Source organism: Pseudochaenichthys georgianus, chromosome 18 (assembly GCF_902827115.2).
Source record: "Pseudochaenichthys georgianus chromosome 18, fPseGeo1.2, whole genome shotgun sequence".
NCBI lineage: Eukaryota > Metazoa > Chordata > Actinopteri > Perciformes > Channichthyidae > Pseudochaenichthys > Pseudochaenichthys georgianus.
In genome coordinates, this window is record NC_047520.1 from 14,912,170 (window position 1) to 14,934,440 (window position 22,271).

General features: G+C 40.3%; 1 protein-coding gene across 16 annotated transcripts in view; it reads left to right on the plus strand.

Annotated features, from left to right (window-relative positions):
- mark2b (MAP/microtubule affinity-regulating kinase 2b) overlaps positions 1–22,271 on the plus strand; it is a 45,233-nt gene that overhangs the window by 3,397 nt on the left and 19,565 nt on the right. For 9 of the 16 annotated variants that reach the window (XM_034106179.2, XM_034106184.2, XM_034106188.2 and 6 more), the window contains exons 2-10: positions 13,606–13,773; positions 15,454–15,507; positions 16,938–16,986; positions 17,176–17,241; positions 17,692–17,762; positions 18,341–18,397; positions 19,847–20,083; positions 21,048–21,167; positions 22,071–22,200. In XM_034106179.2, coding sequence (XP_033962070.1) covers positions 13,606–13,773; positions 15,454–15,507; positions 16,938–16,986; positions 17,176–17,241; positions 17,692–17,762; positions 18,341–18,397; positions 19,847–20,083; positions 21,048–21,167; positions 22,071–22,200 — 952 coding nt within the window. The remainder of the gene's footprint in view (positions 1–13,605; positions 13,774–15,453; positions 15,508–16,937; positions 16,987–17,175; positions 17,242–17,691; positions 17,763–18,340; positions 18,398–19,846; positions 20,084–21,047; positions 21,168–22,070; positions 22,201–22,271) is intronic. The other 7 variants (XM_034106182.2, XM_034106187.2, XM_034106192.2 and 4 more) reach the window with 3 other exon arrangements.

The window sequence follows — 22,271 nt, forward strand, 5'->3', positions numbered from 1 at the left end:
TGTAGTGCTAATGTTGGTCAGAATGCACGGTTTACTCTTCCTGCAGCAACTAGTGGGGATTTAGGGGTTTTAGGAAAAAAGTTTGGGGTCATGGCTAGTCCGCAACTGTGTTTGTAGGCAAAAGGTCGCAGATGGATACTCCCACACAAACACAGTCTGTTTTAAAAGGCCATGTATAGAAAGCCTTTGGTGTCGGGTCTCAAGATACAGGACAAAATGGCACCGGACATGAAGACGGGTTGAGTGTTGACATGACTGTCCCTGTCATAGATGTATATTTTGATCTGAATAGTCAATGTGTCGCCAGGTAAATAACCAATTATCTCAAAATATCCTCACCTTGTCTCTGCAAAAAAGACTGTTTGAGTACAGGGCTGTAACCAGTGTTGCAGATGATTGTTGACTTGTTTGGTCTATAAAATGGTGAGCAATGTAGATCAGTGCTCCTCACAACCTAAGATGATGTCTTCAAATATTGTGGTTTGTCCACAACACGAGTAAAGAAACCAGAAATATTCATATTTAAGAAGGTGGATTCATTTAATTTGACTAAAAAAACAACAAATGTTATCAATTTATCAATGAAGTTGTAAAATACTAATTCACTGATTCATCTTTTCATCTTAAGTCCCTTACACACCAAGCCAAAATAGATGTCGTTCCGTCGATGAGCGTCGTGTCGCCCTACTCAGATTGGTGTGTCTTGGTGTGTCCCGCACCGTCGTGTCTTTTCGGCTGTGCCTACACCTTCCGCCGCCGATTCGACATGTTGAATCGGGAGGCTGTCGGCTAAAGGCCGTCGGCCAAAGAAATCACTCTGATTGGCTGTTCAGCTTAGCGAATCAGTGCATGAGAAGCTAAACGGAAGTAAGGGACCCAAACAAACTATTAAGAAGGCAAATCTGAGATTTAATTTAACTCCAGCTCTCGACACAGGTTCGGGAAAGCCCCATGAGCTTCTCGCTGTAGAGTGAAAATGGAACGCACACGCTATTTGTTGTTTGTTTATATCATGCAGTCTGTTCTTCTTCTCTCGGTGTATCACGCAGTCTGTCTTCCGGTTGTTGCCTCTTTTGAATGACGAATACACACTATCGCCGCCTGCTGGTAAGGAGAGTTATTGCCACTCACGCATGCGCAGTTTGTACGTGCAACTTGGCCGTTGGCCAGTCTTGGAAGTCTTTGCGGTGTGTTCCAGTGCGAAACATAAGACGCAGGCGACGTTCCGTCGGGACGTGTTCTTTGGTGTGTAAGGGCCTTTAACCTGACTAAAATTAACAGACAAAGCTTTAAAAGTTTATTTTTACATACAATTATGATAATGGTGATTTCCTTGATAATAATCAAACGTTTGGAAGCCATTTTTGCACACATTCGTTGAACTCGGCTGTTCAAGGTTATAAAAATATCTTTGGGTAGTGTTGTAGAAGTAGCTGACCAAGCCAACCTCCATCCTGTCACTATAAACAGTCGCTGGGCACGTATCATAAGAGAGCTGTCAAATGTAGTGAAGTGACTTGTGACATCTTTCTGACGGTGTGAAATAGCAGATATGTTGAGGGGCTCTGATCTGACCTGTTGCCTCACAAGGTTTTGTCCTGGCTGTTAGGTATGACACTCTTCGGTGTGACAATAGTTTAACCTTGAGTACCTGGATTTGTTTTGCGCAATATGGTGATAAAACTGATATAATAAATTAAAAAGCCTGAAGGTTTTGTTTCAGTATCTATGTGATCTAAGAATGGTGGCTTATTAGTCCAAAAGGGGGAATTGCATAGCTTGTGTTTGCTGTAGGTTCTCACTCTGTGTCTACTTCCCCAGACATGATCAGTTGATTGTCTGATTTCCTGTTTTACAATGTTCCCTCTCTATTCATTGAGTCACATCTTCTGAAAAGACAGAGTAAAGCAGCCAGAAATACTGGTCTGCCTCTTCAATTGTTACTTCATCCTCCATTTCATTGTTTAGGTAGTTGCACACTAGCCAAGCAAGCTGGATCCTCCCCACATTGAACTTGAAGTGTAATGGATTTGAAACATTTATTTGTCCGAATGATATTTCCTATACGTCTAAATGAACTAAAGTGCATTTAGGGCTTGATTGTAATATTTTCATTGGGTTTACTCAAGGTTTATTTATACAAGACCGTCCATCTCTAAAGGAAATAAAACAAGGAAGAAGGAAATAAACAACACATTTACAAGATGATATGAAGTAGGGTTGCCAGAAACTGACCATGATCAAAATCGATTATTCGGCAGCCCTGGCGAATAATAATCGATTATTCGACCGATTTTTAAAAATAATATTCGATTATGGAGACTGTAGCGAATAATCGAATAATCGCTGGCATCCCTAATATGAAGTCATTTAAGGTCTGAATTATTCCAAACCTGTTTTGTTGAATTAAGGCATGGACAAGCTCCCACAAAATCTTGACATGAATACAGTATAAAGCTAAACACTTTTTATGGAAGACAGTACTGTTTCCAGTATACCTGTGTCTGCAGTTTTATTTTCTGACCCAAGTTAACAACGGCTGTCATGTTATTCTTCTTGTATTGACTTTTATCGAGCAGGAACAATGGGATGGAATCAGTGGGATTCCCGTGGGACAAAATGACTTTGAAGTTGTATTGTAGAGTTTGGTGACAGGATGGGAATAAAGATAATCATCTGATAGTCAATCTTATGTGCAGCTGTCTGAAGATCAATGTGAAGACTTCAACATTCTCATTTAAACACTCATTAAAACCCAGAAACCTAGAGGTACCCTGTAAAAATACCTTTCAAACAAGCAAAAGTTACGTTTTCACTCTGTTATATTATACAGTAAGGTGCTGTGGGATTTGCTATCTGCGATACATGTGTGCTATTGTGTGTGAGAATGTTGCAAACCAAAGAGGAACCCACTCAAAACTTAACTGCAAAGCGCTACTCATGCTACAGAAGGTTGAGGCTCGGGTCAATACAGAATTGGTAAAAAAAGAGCCACAGGATAGGAAAGCAATACATTAAATGAAGAGAAGGAGTTGTGAAGAATTGTGATGAAAGGGTTTGTGTGACAGTGGCTGTTGAGTATTGAGAGTGAGACTGAACGATATCAATGTCTGTCATAGTTTTAGCAATAGCATTTTTCCCCATTTAGGACTGAATTGTTTAAGTAAAAATCTGGTTATCCCTCGCCCTAGTTTCCAATCTATTCCAGTTTGACCTTTGTAACCCGCACCATGACTGAAGAGTTGACGGTTGCAGGTTCAAAATGCCTACAAGCTCCACAGCAACGAAAGACAAAGCAAACACAGTATTGGAAATATGAGTGTAGCTGAGCACAGTTTGATGTATTTCATCTGACACCTTGGGAGTGTGAGAGCTTGGGAGAGAATCTCCCTGCGAGCGAGCTGGAAATTCAATATAAATGAGAGAGAAACACTGAATGTGTGAGGATACCGACACAGGCATGCTGGTGAAGATGTGTTTTGATATTCTAGTGTTCACCTCTTTGCCTGTCCTTATTCCTTCTCCCCTTGAATGACTCATCTTGTAAGCAATCTATAACACACATGCACTTTCTCACACACGTTGCTGTTACGCCCAGGAAACCATAAATTATGCCTCTCTCTTTACCAGACCAGTCACTAGGCAGATGAACAGAAAGACAGAGCTAGCCAGGGCCCTAGCAACAGAGAACCTGCCGCAAACACACACTCAGACACACACAGTAGACCAGACACTCCATCACATTCACAAATGTTCTTGTCGACACACACACACACACACACACACACACACACACACACACACACACACACACATACACACACACACTAGCAGTTTCCTCATTTCCCCCCTGCACATAGACAGTTGGCTGTTAATAGGATTGGAATTACATTGATTCCATTAAATTACATTGATTCATGGGCAGTTGTCCATTTAAACCTGGATTTCCGGTGGAAACATAAATATCGGACGAGCAGCCACCTAGGTGTTGGAAAAAAACAATGCAGTGAAGTTCAGTGCTTTGTTTGTGTGTCGGATTGTAAGGGTAAAACAGGCCTTTCCAGTCGAGCTGAGTGGAAGGTGTGGCAGCTAACTGTCGACCTGCCATTTGAAGGGCTTGACGTCATTCAGGTGTAGGCGTGTGGATTTCTTTCTCAGGGCGCCAATGTATTTTCCCTTTTTCTGTGAAGTCATCTGGTGTTAGTCACCCATGAATACATGGAATCCTCCCGGTGTCAAAATGTTTGTTTTGATTTATAGGAAAAGTTAAAGGAATAGTTTGGATTATTTGAAGGAGAGTTGTATTCATCCCTAGTCAGTGTTTGCATGTATTTAGAATATTGTCCAGGCTTTAACTTGCTATTAGTTAGCCATTTCCAACAAGGAAATTAATGTTATCTATGCTCTCTTCAAAGCCACCAGACTCCATTGACAAAAAACTAACAAGGAAGTTGCAAGTCTACCTTTGCCTTGATTAGTATTTATGTGTTAGTGTTTGATCTTGTTGCCTCTAAAGGGTTCATTTGGATTACCTAATGTCACACAATAACAGAAACAAACCAGCTCATCCAGGCAGCAATAGACTTTATAAATAAAGCATTCATTTTAGTGGTGCACGATAATTATCGGCCCGATAATTATCGGTCCGATATTAGGAATTATGACGTCATCCCGATAAACCCGATAAAAGTATTAATAGCCCCGATAATATACAATTTATTTTTTGGGTAAAAAAGAAAACAAATCCTGCGGTGTGGGTGGATTGGGATGAGGGGCGCTTGTTTTTCACTCGGCTTCTCCCGTTTTGCCAGTACTGTGGTATTAGTGGTTTAGGAAGAGGGGAGTTTTTCACAAATCCAGCGCTCCCTAACTCATGCCTGGCTGTGACGTAAATGCTGTGCGGCCAGGAAGTTATCGGTATCGGTTTCAAAAAACCAATATCGTGCATCCTTAATTCATTTAGATTGTGGCTTTTTTTTTATCATGTAAAGAACAGATTTTCAATAATTGCTTTTATGTTGATGGCAATCTTTCAAGCTTTAATGCTACAACCAAACACTAGTAATTAGCTTTCTATCCAAAAATACATTTCCCATGTCTAACACGGTCTGTGTTCTGTTTGATGTGTTATGAGACTACTACAGTTGTATTCATCTACTTCAGTGTTTCCCACAGATCTGAAATATACTTTTGGTGGGTGGGTGCGGTAGTGGAGCACGCTTGTCAACTGTTCGCCGGAGCCTCGCAGCGAGGTTACAGCGGAGCGCAAAAAAAACCCTAAATGGGTCGCGAAATATACTTTGGCGGAAGTTAATATACCTGGGCGGCCCGCCCAAGTAAAGTCTATGTGGGAAACCCTGGTCTTTAAAGCAAAACTAGTATTAACCTTCAATTTGTAGCCCAAACTATGAACACTTTGCATCTGTAGTTTAAATCTCAGTCCCTTTTCCACCATTATTATCCTGCAGGATTAGCTTTGTCCATTACATGAAATATCCTGATCTCTGCTGAGTCACACCGATTCCTAAATACAGAAAGATATATATTTGAGTGAGAACCAGTAATAAGCATGCCACATGATCAAGGTAATGATTTTCAAGTTTTGTAACCCAGTTACTTTATTAAATCTTTACTTGAAGACCTATTGGGACTTGTAATCATAATTTGTCTTTGCGTATATAATGATGGCACTCTTCCTGCGAGGGATTTCTTTTTTCCTTGGAGTTCTATTATTTAATATAGAGTAGTGTCAGCAGTCTTTGTTTCAGGCGAGGTGGCCCAAATCTCCTATAAAACACGGTGGGGAATCCCTTTCCCCTTTCTATCTACACATATCTATATTTGCATCAGTTTTTCTTTTAACTCTGCCACCCTGTGAAAGCTGAGCTAAACAGACCTGTTTACTCTGGTGGCTCACAGGCACGGCCCACACACACACACACACACACACACACACACACACACACACACACACACACACACACACACACACACACACACACACACACACACACACACACACACACACACACAGTTGCATAGCGGCAGAACGAGGGCACGCAAGAAAGTGCTGTGCAGCATGTCCCAACTGTGACAGCAACAGAGCAAATGGGGTCTCTGAATTGATTTGACACACACACTCGCATGGACACACACACACAAATATACACTTACCTAAGAGGTTTGGGGTAATCCAGTTCAAGAGCAGACACACGCGACACTACATTCACAGCAAACTGAGACTCAGCGTGACACCACCTTGCTAAAGTAAAGGCCCTCTCACAAATGTCCTTAGCCTTATGCGGACAGTTTGTATTGCTATTATGCTATATAAGCTATACTGTTTATTATATGTTCCCCTACAGAGTTTCATAAGAGGCGACAAAGGACCATGCTATCAAAAAATTACTAATTATTTTAACAAAAACTGTGTGCCGTTCACTTAATGATTTTTCAGACGTGCAGTGCTGTGAGCCAGTAGCCCCTATCAGCACTTCAAAAGTTCTTCAGATTTGAGTCTTTAGTTACTGATAGCAATCAAGATGCGGCGTAATAATGGAAACGGACTGATTCAACAATTAGACCTTCAACTAGGGATGCTCCGATCGCCAATCAGTATCGGCCGATACCGATCGCCGAACCGATCGAGTGGGCGTGGCCTAAATGGAAGATTTAAACTTTAAATCTTCCATTTAAAGTGATGTTTAAAACTCGATTAATGGGGCTCATTCACTGGAGCTTCCACAAACAACAATCAACTTAATTATTACATTCAAATGATGTACATTATTCAAGTTTACATTCACTTTGGATAATAACACGGGAGAAATGAGCGGAAGCGCTCTCTTTTCCTCTCTCCCTCTCTCTCCCCCTCTCTCCCTCTCCTGACAGCCTGTCAGTATCTCATGCAGCTCACTGATCCAGTAATGAGTGACCCAACAGTGAAGAATAAATATATTTATAATAACTAGTTTAGCTTGTTCCAGAGGTAGATAAAATAGCTAAGTGTGTGTTTTTAGGTCTAACTCGTGTGTGTTTTTAGGTCTAACTCTTGTGTGTTTCGCTCCGCTTACCGGTCCGGCGGGCGGAGCTGCAGGATTTCTGCTTCACACACGTTGTGTACCGCTATTTTACTGTCTTTTTCGGACACCTTAAAATAATGCCAGACCGGTGAAGCCATTTTGGCGAGCTTGTTTTGCCGCTCACAGAGAAAAGTGTCATGTATTTTACGTCATGCGATCGGCTCTCGCGATCGGCATGTTTAGAGAGCACCGATCGATCGGTAGAGAGTGAGTATCGGATCGATCGGAGCATCCCTACCTTCAACCATACTCATTTTAGTTGTTGACCGAGCAGTCTGCCACAAATATTGGATGGAAAGGTAGGAAATTGTGGTCATCTAGTCAACATTAACACGCACAGGATGAAAAAGTGCATAAAATGATTTACTGCATACAAAGACTTGTCCCCATGGCCGTTTGTAACTGCCTCCTCTGTGACTTCATCCTAGCGAAAAGCTAAGATGAATCAGAAGAACTATTAAACAGGTGCAGTAACATTTCTCTCAGGCATTTGGCAGCTTTTTAACTTGTGTCCTTTTCATTTCCCTCATTAGAGTGGTCGTTTCACATGAGTCTTCCCAAAGTTATTCCCTGCTGGGGTTTCCTGCGTAATTGGCTAGTTCCAGTGAGTAGCTGTAGCTGCATCCATAATTCGTGTTTATATTTGAGAGATACTATAAAGCAAGCAACATATGGTGACTAAAAGAGAACAATTCAAAAGTAGCTTGTGTTAGTTTGAAATCTATGACCACTGAATTGAACAACACAAACGATTTGTTTATTGAAAGTGTTTGGTGTAGTTTAGCTTTAATACATGATACATTTTGTCTTTGCTTTCATTTGTTTGCATTTTTGCAATGGGTTAGCTTTTTCAGATGTAATGCCTCCATCTTATACCCACTTTTTGCTATCATGTCTTCATTTTCCAAACTGCTTTATTTGCAAACGGTCTACAAGAGTAAAATGAAATTCAAACATCCCCATACACTAAATCTGGAATCTATTTTGAATCAAACCGTGATAATATTAGGATGGTGCAACAAACATGCTCTCATTTAAGGACACTATTAAGCTGTCTCTCATTTGTTTTTCTTGAAAACCATCATGCCATTAAAGAGGAGTATAAATAGAAACAGAAACATATGAATAGCAGGGTAGGGAAAAGAAAGAACGGCAGGGAGGAAGGGAGCAAGAGAAAAGGAAGGAACGATGAAAGTGAAACAAACCAACACCGAGATAGAGGGTAGGATTCAGCAAGCGACAAGTCTCCATGGCAACACAGCCATCACGACCTAGAGTTGGGAAGATTGTGTGTGTGTGTGTGTGTGTGTGTGTGTGTGTGTGTCCTCCCACCTACAAATTTGAGTATAATGCAGCAGCTTTCGTATCTGGTTGTGTTATGTATCCAATAAAGACCCTGTTTGTTCTGAGCTTGTTTGTTTCACATATAGCATTGGTTTGTATCAAAGTGAAAGAGAAACACAAATATTCTTTAACTGTTGGAAAGAGTATAGAATAGTAGACATTTTTAAATGGATCTAAAAGGTCTGCTCGACTATGCCTAATATTAATCATCACATCATAGACTTTGGAAACACCATGCATTTAGAAAGAACAATAATGTATCTTATATTTGAGATCAACATGCATCAAGAAATGTGTGCAGAAGATACCACTTGTGTTCTTTTATTTTTATTTTTTAACACCCCTTCAGTAAAGTTAGACCCATTTGGACTGGATATATTAGAAAGCAAATGCATGGAAAGAAATGCATGTCATGACTGTCATTAACTGCACACATTGTTCTGGTAAATGACAGCAGGTGGCACATTATGACACATGTACTAGCAGATGACAAATGAGTAGCATGAAAGCAGCCTACAGGCCTGACGGTAAGCTTGCATGTGGCTGGCATTACACCAGCTCTTTTAATGAACTCCAGCATTGGCTTTTTCTTTTTTGAATTAGCACTTCCTGTCAGTATAAAGGGGGGACGATTATCTTCCACAGAGTGTACAGAGATCTCATCAAATTCAACCACCTCCTTAAAACATGGCGTCACCTGAAGGGGATCTAAATGATCGGAACACCAATCAAATGTAAATAAGGTTACTGGGGCTGTAATTAATGCTATTTACACCATTAGTTTAGTTAATCACATCATGGTGAGACATTGCCTATAACTATCAAATTGGTGAACATGGGCTCTGGCAGTGTGACAGCATGAAGACCTTTGGTATAACCTCATACATTGGTTTGCAGCTCGTTGCTCTTAAATGTAATTAAGTTGGATATGGTTTCCCCCCGAAGGTGGTCATTTCAGACTTCAGCCATCCTACATCGGTAAACTGAAGTAATGCTCAATAAGGAAGGGGAGAGCTGTACATCTGTAGTTATTTGAAATAAGAGGGAATGGTGTGATTACATATAATTTGTTAACAGCATGTTAAGGTATTTAGAAAAAACAAGGTGTGCATCAATTATCAAAATAATAGCTACTAATGAGACCTGTTGGTTTTTTGCTCATTGTCTGGAAAATTGTCATATTGTAATCGTGTATAATTGGAGTAATGATAGGTCTGTATACTAATACCCCATATTTAGTCAATCAAAAGCACATACAAAAACAATTTGACATAAACACAATTTAGATTTATTTAAAAAAAAAAAAAAAAAAGAATTGTTCCCCCTTTTCCCCACTATAATCCAGTGCCTTTCCTAACTTTAAGTCCAACAACCTAAACAATGAGGCAAATATGACTGGTCACTTCAGAGTAATGTGATGTGAAAATGGGGAGAACAGTCTGGCAGGCTGATCAGATTATAGCTGATAATTCATCAACTTGATCTGGCGTCTCAGTAAGTAGGGCTGAAGGGAGCATGTTGTTTTCTACAATGGTGATTCAGCTTAGCCTAGTTTGTCATGTTCATTTTCCAAAGTGTGCAAGTTTTTAAGCCCCCATCTACTTGCATCACCCCTACTTTGCCTCCGTACTGTTGGTGGTGGTTTTGCCTGTGTTTGCCTATCTTGCGTTTGAGTTGGCCGTCTCTTGATAGCGTGCTAGACACACTTCATGTGCCACTCTTTCTGGACTCTACTGTATAAAAATGTCAGTCTGGTTGTATCTGACTGGCTTCCTGTCAGAACTACAGATTAGTAAAGGTCAATCATAATGAGGCTTGAGTTAAAACACAACCTGTGTGTGTGTGTGTGTGTGTGTGTGTGTGTGTGTGTGTGTGTGTGTGTGTGTGTGTGTGTGGTGTGTGTGTGTGTGTGTGTGTGTGTGTGTGTGTGTGTGTGTGTGTGTGTGTGTGTGTGTGTGTGTGTGTGTGTGTGTGTGTGTGTGTGTGTGTGTGTGTGTGTGTGTGTGTGTGTGTGTGTGTGTGTGTGTGTGTGTGTGTGTGTGTGTGTGTGTGTGTGTGTGTGTGTGTGTGTGTGTGTGTGTGTGTGTGTGTGTGTGTGTGTGTGTGTGTGTGTGTGTGTGTGTGTGTGTGTGTGTGTGTGTGTGTGTGTGTGTGTCAGCTGCCCAAAAATGAAGGAAGAATCAGAAGACAAAAATAGTCGGACATGAAAGAGGAGAGGAGGAAGACTAAAGAGTTACAGACTGTGGACGAGGCAAAGAACTCGGAGGAAACATGTTTGAACTCGAATTTAATTAATTTGAACCATTAAAAGTTTATCCTGCCACCAAGTGGGTGGATGGAGGATCCATTTAAGCACTAGATAACCAGAGGCTCGAAGTCTGTCTCCGTGTTCTGACCTTTCTATCAGTTGTAGTACACCATAGTTGTACATGTTACACAGCCTTTGGAAGCTGGTTAAGTTTCACTTTTTCTTAAGGGGAGATAACTTGTAGAGCATATTCCAAAGTTCCCTTGTCTTATAATAACCAGTCAGAGTGCAGTCATAAAGCTGTACCTCTCTTGTTCTTTTAGTTATGCTACTTAAATCTCCTTTCAAAGTGTGAGCTGTTAGTCTTTTATGGAAAGTGTCTCTTTCATTTGTTGAGGAACCTTGATGCACTAATTCAATTCAAAATGTTGGAAAGAGTTGTTGTTAGTGATAGGTGGCTAGAGAAGTCCTTGTACTTTTTTTAGGTTGATTCAAAGCAATTTATACTCAAGTTTTGTCTCTTAGGGCTTCAGGCTGATATTTCCTGGCCAATATCAACACATGAAATCACAGAGTGCTTTAGATTTTAAAGGCATACATTAATGTTGTCTTAGTCTGCATTGCCATTGACAGCTTTTCCTGTCAGACAGCAAACAAGAAACCAGTTATGCAGGAAACCCGACGAAGTGTTTGACTGAATGAATGTTTACAAATTATACCAATCCTTTGTCCAGCACTGGAATCAGACTTCTAAAGACGACTTTGTGTCAACACTGAAATGAGTATTCATCGCTTAATGTAAGGACTTTTACTTTTATCCACAAGCTCTGCTCTTTCTTTCAGGCTCTGGCCGTCATGCATACATGTACATGTAAAAAGTCAATGCAAACCTGGTGAGCTTTATATGGCCAAGGAATCAACTTTCACAAGCAGAAATCGGGTTAGGCAGAATCCTGGTTACCTAAGTGCATATAATGCATTGAGTCAAAAGGACATTGTGGACTTTCATATTTACACTCGTCCCGTTTCCTACAGCTGTTTACAAGCATTAGACCGATGACAAATATATAATATCGATATCATTTGTTCCCTTTTTTATGCGTGTGATTAAATACCAACGTTTTTATACATATACAAAAATGGCTGCGATGGATGAAAAGTATTTACCACTGTAGTTGAGGTAGTGGAACTGTTTACGAATCTTCCAGCAGTGCACTTCAACTAAATCATTTTCTACAAGTAATAAAAAAAAAAAAACTTTGCCAAGACAAACAATAGAGTTTTAATGCATTTAACAGCATTTTTTCATCAGATAGTAGCATCTTGGGTTTCTCACAGGGATTGGAATTTTGCATATTTGCATTAAAACAAAAATAAACTTTTTATTTAAGTGAATCGGCCTTGTAAGCCCAGGCATTTTCCTAATTAATGGCTCGTCCGAGTATCAAAAATCTAATAAAAATAGTATGCCTTCTCAGTTTCTAGAAGCCTTGGGAAACGATTCAAAGCTATAAATCGTCTTTCTATGGTCAGATTAAGTTTCATTGTCTTGGATAGTGTCCGCATGTGGCATTGTCGGTCCCCCCCCCCCCTCTTACATGATCCAAAAATAAAATCATTTGCTTCTCCCTCACGCAAGCCCACATAAGGTCCTTCCTGTCTTCTCGGTTTAATGTAACTGTCATTTGTTTTTAATCCAAGTCCCCCTGCTTGTGTTAAAGCTTAATCTGGCCTATTACACTTTGTATATGTCTGCACTGTCAGCATGAGGATGTGTGGGGGGGGGGGGGGGGGTTTGTGGATGGGACGCAGACATTAGATCATACCATCTGGAACAATAAACGCACAATGAAGTAATCATGGTTATCCAAGTTTCCCATGGCTGAAGATACGGTAACGTGCGGAGGAAGATGTTGATAAAAAAGTAGTTTGTGGGTAATTTGGGACGTAGGGCGAGCCTCTAATTTGTTCGAGCCTGAGAGAGATAATTAGGTGAATAAAGAGGACGAGATGGTTTGTGCGAAACCTCCTCACTCCGCACCAACAGTGTGAATTTCACTTGCCCGTCTCACTCATTGGTGTCGAACCTCAGAGGTGTGTGTGATTTATGCCGCTGAGTGCATGTCTGTGATCCCACACCGAGTGGGTGTCTGTTCGCTGGCGTTTGTGCCGCAGCCCCATGTGTGTGTTTGCGTCTCGTCACCCTGGAGCCAGTCGTCCTCTCCTCTGACCCTGATCCCCGTCACCTGTCCGCTTAGATCACACACACACGCGTGCGCGCGCGCACACACACACACACACTTACTTGCTCTGACCCTTTCCTGGAGTTGAAACCCAATCGCAGTAGCCAACCATGTAAAACTTGCCAGCACAGCAAGGTTTTGTTTTCCTTTTTGTGGGTGTGTGTATGACTCGAAAGACCTTCTGTCTGCTGTAGGATGAACTGAAGCATTTTTAGCTTGTATAATAACTTTTTAAATAACTGTATACACTACTGGCCCTTGTAGGTTCAAAAGAAAGTCACACATGCAGTCGGAATCAGATCATAAATGTTTTATTATTCACACAGCGTATACATTTATCATCACAATATCAATATGTTCCTAAATGGTGAATATTGTTTGGACTAGAGGCAGTGTAACATTAACCAAAGTAAAACAGTTACATCGAGACTAAACTCAGTGTCCCAGCAGCTTTACCTTGATCCTGGTGTTATTAGACATGGTTGCAGCACGTAGCAGTGGTTCATAGTAACATGTGCTCATACTCAATTATGAATGTATATGATGGTACTGGAAAGGGTTCCATTAACAGCTTTAGACTGGTGGAAAAGGAAATCAAAGGCTTTTCCTTAATTTACTCTTTCACTGTCACTTTCTATTAGTGTTCTGAGTCATCATGATGATTACATGTTGTTTTATCTCTTCTCAGGAGACCAAGTCCTCCAGCCGCTCCAGCATGCCGCGATGTCGGAACTCCGTCGCCACGACCACAACAGACGACCAGCCGCACATCGGAAACTATCGGTTGCTAAAAACCATCGGCAAAGGCAACTTCGCCAAGGTCAAACTGGCCCGACACGTCCTCACCGGAAAAGAGGTAGGCATACATGCACAGTGCACACGTTAGACAATCTGTCCTTTGGTTCCACTGATAGTCACCTAGACTCAGTGTTTTCTTTTAAGCCACATGTTTGAGAGAAACGTTACTATTGTGACTTTATTTACCTGGAAACTGGCTTCTTTAATTACAAACACCAACAATTCTGACAACTACAGTCATTTTTTTTGGCATCATCAAATCCACCTTGATCCATCTTTTTTCTTTTTGATTATTTATTTATATTATTTAATTATCGTTACCCTTTTTTCCCTTGTACGATGCGAGTTCATAAAGTCAAAGGATGTCATATGTTGTACACACTGTGAAGCCCCCTGAGACAAATGTGGCATTTTTGATATTAGGCTATATTAATAAAATGTGATTGACATTTAAGATGAAGACATATATAAACTATTAGCCTGTGGATTGTCTCTCAAAGTGCATTTTGTGTAGATTAGTATGTACATCTCAAACTGCATTTTGTGTAGATTAGTATGTACATCTCATATTATTTAGATATTATTTATCTTTAAATCTTCACTGAAAAGTTGTATTATTGTGTTTATTGTTGTAACAATGTTTATATTGCCCTTTTGGCCCGGACACTCATGAAATGAATTACTTTTTAATCTCATTTAGACTTTAATCTGGTGCTTAATGTATATATAAACGTATAAGGGAATTGCAATTAGACAATTTAAGCAGGCTATGGAACCTGACCCCGTAGTATAACTAAAAAATGGACTGCCAGTCCTTTAACCAGCAACTATGTTATCACCAAAAAACACTTCTGCTTAGAATAGAAGATGTTAAAAGTAGACAAACAGTTAAATGTTTGGACTATTTGTTAATCTTCCTTCCTGGTTGCTGAGGATACGGGAGGGTTCATGCTGGGATGCACAGTGGGGCCCGGTCTGATCCTGGCCTCGCATGGCTTTGGAGACGGTACATCTGCTGCGGGAGATTAGGTGGCCATTGTCAGCTTGAATAGAGAAGCCCAAATGTCTCTGGCTTACTGTGAATTCCAGATGTGATGTAACGCGGTGGTCTGTACCTTTAAGGGAAACGCTGTGTCTGCAGCGAGCCCATGCTGGGGTCTGAGAGAGAGAGAGAGAGACTCGCGCGCTAACACACAGAAAACAAGGGAGAGTCAGAGGGCATGAAAGACAGACAGACAGACAAGCACAACCAGAAAGAGGAGTGGAAGAAAGGAGTTGGTTGACAGTGAAAGACGGATGTGGGAGAAAACCTCCCTTTTCGGTGTCCTTGTTAAGACATATACTTATTTGTTTTCCTCGCTTTATCTTCACGTCCTCCTTTCTCTTCTGTTTTATCTGCTCATTCTACATCCCTCACTTCGAATATCACCCATCTGTCCATATCTCTATTTTTCTTTCCTTTTTTTGTGTTTAACTCTCTCTGTCTCTCTCTCTGTTGTTGGCATCATCTGTTGGATTATGAACTATAGACCTCATTATAGCATGGCTAAAAACCATGCTTTAGCTTTGTGTGTGTGCCTGTATACTGCCCTATTATGCAACTGTAGCCCGCTGTGAATATGTGTTTGTGTGAGATTTTATCATTCTTCTGTGTGTGTGATGTGTCCAAAAAGATAGCTGGAATGCTACTGTTGTCAATGAATAAAAGAGTAATAACACATGTGGTTTTTGCTTCTAGGTGGCTGTAAAGATCATTGATAAGACACAGCTCAACTCCTCCAGTTTGCAGAAGGTGGGTCTCTTTCTCTCCCTCACACCCACACACATGGACACACACATATGGGCACAACATCCAAACCTCAGTCCTTCTTATCCCTTTTCTCAGAAGTCATTTTCAAGTCACTCTTTCTTCCTGCCCCACATGTCCTTCTCTCTTGCTTTTTCCTTCCGTCTCTCTCTCTGTCTTTCTGAAGTGGTCTAGTTTTTTCAGAGAGAGTTTTAATTACAGGAAACAAGCTGCAATTACTTCTTTTGATCGTGGCAGGGTGGGGTCTGTCCACTTACACGCACACTCCCTTACCATGTATGTGCACATTCAACACACACACACACTCCCACACGCTCGTGCATCTTTAATGTGCGCAAATGTGGACACATGACAGGAACATTTTAAGACGTCACAAAGAGACTCACAGCACATCAATCCAGTGATAAATGCTCACACACGCTCACATCAAATGCATTAGGGACCAATTTGGAACTCCTGATATTATTCCCTATCAGTTCTTAAAGTCTTTATTTCAACAGATTTTTTTTTTGCCAACAAAGGGGACTTTGTCTGTTCTTTTTGCATGGTTCTTGAAAATGCGTCTTGCCGCATTTCTGCATGCTGCAACTGAAGCAAATAATGTGCTGGCTTTAAAAGACCCATGAAAAGACAAACACTCACTGTTTTATTTTTACACAAAAATAACACCTGAACATTCAGAAATGCTATAGTGATCAAGGGACATTGTGTAAGCCTTAAATGTCAAGTTGTTTTCTTAATATCTAGGAATTTAATAATAACAAAACACAACTGAATGTGTTACTGGTTTTAAAGCCATTTTGGAAAATGGTATTACATTACATTAATAAGACAGCAAGTGAAATGAAACAAAACATTGTGTTTGATATATATTACACACATTACCTTTTTAATGTGTTTCATTTTGGGTTGTTTGCAACCTTAACAGTTATACTCTGGCTTCTAACTGTCTGTCTACAGTAAGCCTAGTTATCTGCTGAGTCAAATAAATATATAATGAGTGAAAAGTGCCTCTTCTCGCCTAAACCACAGAAAGAGACTGCGTGGCACAGACTGGAATTAATACTTGTTATGCTTGAATGTATCCTATCAGAGTTTACAAGCAGCTGAAGGCAACATTTGTTAGCTCTGAAATCCTAACTTGTGCCGGGATTTAAACTAATATTTGTTTCCCTTTTTAGTAAATTGACACACATGCTCATACAGGAAGTGCATATTTATGTTTTCAATGTCACTTTACCCACTGCAAATATTGATTAAGAGTCTATGCAATGACACAAATAAAATACAGTATACTTCATAAACAAATTGATAACAAATCTATTGAAAGTATTTTGCACTTAAATGTGTAGAATATAAATGTAACGGCACACTGACAAGCAACACCAAAATAAATCTGGTCTCCTCTCTCGCAGCTCTTCCGGGAGGTGAGGATCATGAAGATGTTGAATCACCCCAACATAGGTGAGTCACAGTGAGATCACTCTGTCGTCCCGCAGCGATGTATTTTGTCTTTCAAGGTCATGCATTCAACCTGTCTCATATTAATACTTCTGCTTTTGTCTTATCTCTTTGTTTTTGCTTTCTTCTTTCCTGTCCCTTCTCCCTTCACTTTACTTTCCCCTCCCCCTCCTTTTCTCTCTCTACCTCCAGTCAAGCTGTTTGAGGTGATAGAGACAGAGAAGACTTTGTACCTGGTAATGGAGTACGCCAGTGGAGGTGAGTGCGTGTCACTGTGAAATAATTCCCCCTGAGGCTGGGCACTCTGTATGTTACCATCAAATGCTGCCCCCCCTCAAAGTGCACAGGTTTAGTTTTTTTTCTGGGAGAGTCGTCTCAATGTAGACGCACATGATTCCAGGATTTCACATTTGTATTCAATATTATTTTATTTTAAAGAAATGTACAAAAAAAGGTCTATTTTATTATATATATTTGCTGAACTGTGAATTGTTGTTTTTTCTTTATTTCTAACATAGAAGCCGTGTTTAATTTGATTACGCATATATAACGTACTTTATTACAAGAGAAAGAAGCCTGTTTTTAAGTATTTGTACTTTAGTTAAAGTGCCTATACTTTTTTTCTTTTCACCTAATACTCAGGCCTTAAAGAGACAAGTATTATGTTCCAACAATAACTCTGCTCTCCTCATTTCTCTCGTCTCCCAGGAGAGGTCTTTGATTACTTGGTGGCCCATGGCAGGATGAAGGAGAAGGAAGCCCGAGCCAAATTCAGACAGGTTTGTTTTTGTTTATTTTGGAGAAAATGCATTTTTGTTAGGGCTGCCTAACAATGCTAATATGTTAACTAATATGTTATCAGTAGGAAACCTCACTCATATTTTCTTTGTCGTTGGCTTTTGTGCACAGATCACAGATGGTACTTTTTTTCTTTTTTAAATGAAATTATTTTTAAATATTTAACAAGCATTTTATTGTATTTTCAGCAGTAAACTGAAAGAAGCAGAACATATTATACAACGTCATCACATTATATATTCATATCGTGCAGCACATGTCTGGTTATGTGATTTTATATGTATGTTTGTGTACGCTGCTGTTGTTTTAAGGCATGATAGATCTGAAGTGCAGAAGCAGGAATCTCTTTTTATTTTAATAAGTGCATTTATTTAATATTTTTATGATTGATATTAATAAGCAGTTTTGCATAAATTGAGCTCCCTTTGTACTTTATTATCGCTTTCTGAAGTACCCCAATGGGGAGGTCAGGGTCTTATAGTAAATCTCTAAAACTTGTTCATCTTGTCATCCTTTCTCACTCCGTCTCTTCCTCTCTCACTCACTTCTCACTCCCCAGATTGTGTCAGCGGTGCAGTATTGCCATCAGAAGTGTATAGTACACAGAGACCTCAAGGTGAGAACACACACATGATTGAATTACATTGGGTGTCAAAGTGCAAACTGGCATGCTCTCTCGCTCTCTGTCCACTTTTTAACATCATAGGATCTGACTTTTTGAGATTAGAAATTCTGCCTCCATGAACAGGTGACTCGTGGGTTAATCACAAAGATTATATAATGTCCCTCTTCGAGTGCTAGGGCTTAAACAAGCATGCCCATACATACGCACATTTATTTCTTACGTAATTCTCCTCTTGTGTTCACTATTGGATAATCCTCTCCCTCTGTCTCTCCATATATTCTCCCTTCTGTCTTTAAAGCACTTCAGTTGGTGCCAGAAATTAAAACACAGACCTAATGCTTCCCGCCCATTGTGTTGTTAATCCTCTTATTGTGCCAGCAGGCAGACCTGTAGACAGAACATTATCATGATTACTGTAACCATACAGAACCCTCTCATCTCAAAGTTGTGTCCCCAATCATGATTATCGTTTAGCTATTTATAAACATTTTCAGTGCTTTCAGCAAGGTCACGAAACATTGTTCACTCTTTACCAGGCAATGATGCACAAAAAAAGAGAGAATGAGAGACAAGACTTCATGAGGACAGACAGTTCCAATTATTGTAATGTGTACTGTCCTGCACTTTATCCTAATCACACTTGATCTGTGCATTCTATTGTGAAATCCAGCACAGGCTTAATTCTAGCGCAACGACAAGAGGAAAAACCCAGCACGACTGCATTCATGTTCTTCATGCTGCTATTACAGCTCTGTCTACTAGTTTTGTGTTACTTTGCATGATAACTAGCTATAGATGATTAAACTTGTTAGTAGAAAAGAAGAGTGACCACTGTTCATTTATTTCTGAGTTCAAAGTCTAGAGAGTCAGTGTTGTATTTAATGTGCACACACACTCAAACACGGCAGTGTATTCAGAGCTAGTGAAAAGAATAGCGCACCTGTTGCTAGGCAACCCCAGCCTCATGTTCACTGCCTCACTTTAGGCAGTGAAGGCCACACACACACACACACACACACACACACACACACACACAAAATGAACTCGCTTTGCCCATTGTGTGATTCTTGTAGGCCCCGGGCCATTACTCTTTCCGGAGAAAGGTGTCAAAGAGAACTGTCTGTGGAATAATTATCTTCAAACTCATTTGCATGTCAGAGAACGTTTTTGCTCAACTGACACATAAACGAGCAGCCTATTTGTAATACTTTGTCTTCCACATTTACTTATGAAGCACTGACCTTCGTGTGGATTCGAAAAGTGATTTGATATGTGGAGAAATTACATAACACTCAAACATTTGTTTCATTTTCTGGCACATGTATTCAGAACCAAGTAACCCCGTCATGTTTAAATGTTTATATTTTCCTCTATGTCCCTGCTCTTTGCATCACGTTAATGTTTTCCTTCCTCTCTCTCCCACACTCCATCGGTCTTCAGGCAGAGAACCTGCTCCTGGACGCAGACATGAACATCAAGATAGCGGACTTTGGCTTCAGTAATGAGTTCACTCTGGGGAACAAGCTGGACACGTTCTGCGGCTCCCCGCCCTACGCAGCCCCGGAGCTCTTCCAGGGGAAGAAGTACGACGGGCCCGAGGTGGACGTGTGGAGTCTGGGGGTGATCCTGTACACGCTGGTCAGCGGCTCGCTGCCCTTCGATGGACAGAACCTCAAGGTCAGGAAGAGGAGCCAGGTTGTTTGTGCGTGTGTGTGATGTGGGTTACATAAGAGGATGTCTGTATTCTGTGGGTGGTTGTAGTATTTGTCATGCTGGTTTCTGTTCCTTCTGCCGTCTAAAATGCAGAAACTAAATTGAATGAGAGTGAATGTGTATAGTGAATAAAAGCCGACCCAAGCACTTCTAATGGTGTTGGTGGTTTTCAGCACCCAAACAGGCGCTGAGATAAGTTGTTATTCTTAATTATTCATACCGCCCATCACACATTGTCATTTGTCACTATCAAATAAACATTCTGTCTTTACACAGATGAGTCACTGTGGAAGTGCGATATGACATTGAATGCGATTATAATGATATGAAAGGCCCTGCATCCAGGTTTATTCAGATTCCTTACCATTACCTCCTGCTTGGGTGAAGTTTTGTTTAAAATCTACATTACTGTTCCTCCTATTCATTCAACAGATAGGAGCCTGACTGTTTTCAGATGTATCCCTATAGTAGAAGTGGTCTTAATTTTCCTTCCACAGATGAATATGAACAAAAAAACATGGACATTAGGTAAAGCACAGTTTTCAATAATAATTGTTCTGATCTATTAAAGTCAAATGTATTTTAAAGAGGGAATTAAAATGTATTTCTAATAATATATTTTGGTAAAGTCGGCTCCAAACTACACTTCGTTAGCCTTTTAAAATGCCTACCAGCTTGTGCTTGGGTAAATGCACTACTTGTTCAGGCCACTTTAGATTACTGATGAGATTCAGAGTCAAGCACTTTATCATTAGGCACTGTTTCATAGACTCTCGTTTTCTGTAAATCGCTGGAAACAGTTGGATATTCTGTTGCTCTCGGACAGCATCTGAGAACGTGAGAGAAAAAGGATTGTTTTTATGCTTTTTTTTCTTCTTTTCTTTTTAAGAGTCCACTGCTGACTTTAAATGCTCTTTTCCATCTCCAGGAACTGAGGGAGCGAGTGCTGCGTGGTAAATACAGGATTCCCTTCTACATGTCCACCGACTGTGAGAACCTGCTCAAAAAGTTTCTCATTCTGAACCCCTCTAAAAGAGGCAGCCTCGAGGTACGCTACTCTGACACACACACACACACACACACACACACACACACACACACACGAATACAAACACAAGATAATAACTAATAAATCACTTTGGTCAGACTTATCAAACTCACAGACTAATGGTGGGTGAAGCGCATACAGTGCTATACTGCTCAGCTGGACTTGCTTCACCAGCTATATGCGAGTTTGTTGCTGAAGTGTAAAGTGCTTTTTAAAGGCATAGTAAATTCTTGTTAGTCTGAGAGGTATGAGTTACTAAATGTGGGAGCACTGAAGATAGTTGGACATTACCTAGTTTTGAATGGAAGTTGAAGGCAAACAACTAGTTGCTGCTGAGTAAAGGGCGTCACTTTCACTTTACTAGTATTGATTTTGGATTAAGACATATTGTATTATTGTAATGGCTACTCTGTAAAAAAACAAAAGGAGATAAGACTCTAATGTTAGTGCTAGAATTGAGTCCTGTGACTGTCCCATTTACACCTACCTCAAAGATGGTCTACAATTGGTATAGTTCAGTTCACATGCAGTCTTTAGGAGTTTAGCCCCGTCTTCCATCTGGAGTTCATTATAAAAGGTCCCCTGTTCACTTTTTAAAGGAAGAGTAATCTACATTTCAAAGATAAAATACACCCGGCTATTTTCCTTTAGCAAGACAGTCCATAGTGGTGAAGTAAACCGATGAAAAACGCAGAATGAATTCATCATGCATCGCTGGCTCCTGCATCATTTCCATTGTATTAGTAATTTATCTTTGTGAGACTCTTTTGTACTAACCTTCCCCCCTCTTTCTCTTGTCTCCTCTTTTATTCTTTAACCTTTCCTCCCTCCCCTGCTCTTTACCCCTTCTAATGTCTTTGACATCTTATCCTCCCTGTATCTGTCTGTGTGGTTTTCTCTCAGCAGCAAATAATGAGGGACCGGTGGATGAATGTAGGTCATGAGGACGAAGAACTCAAACCCTATATCGAACCCATGCCAGATTATAAGGACCCCAGGCGGACAGGTAGGAACGGAAACAAACTCAAAAATGGTAAATGTATTTCCTTCCTCACCCAAGCACACACTCAACACATATTTTAAATTTCTCAAGATGAATTATGT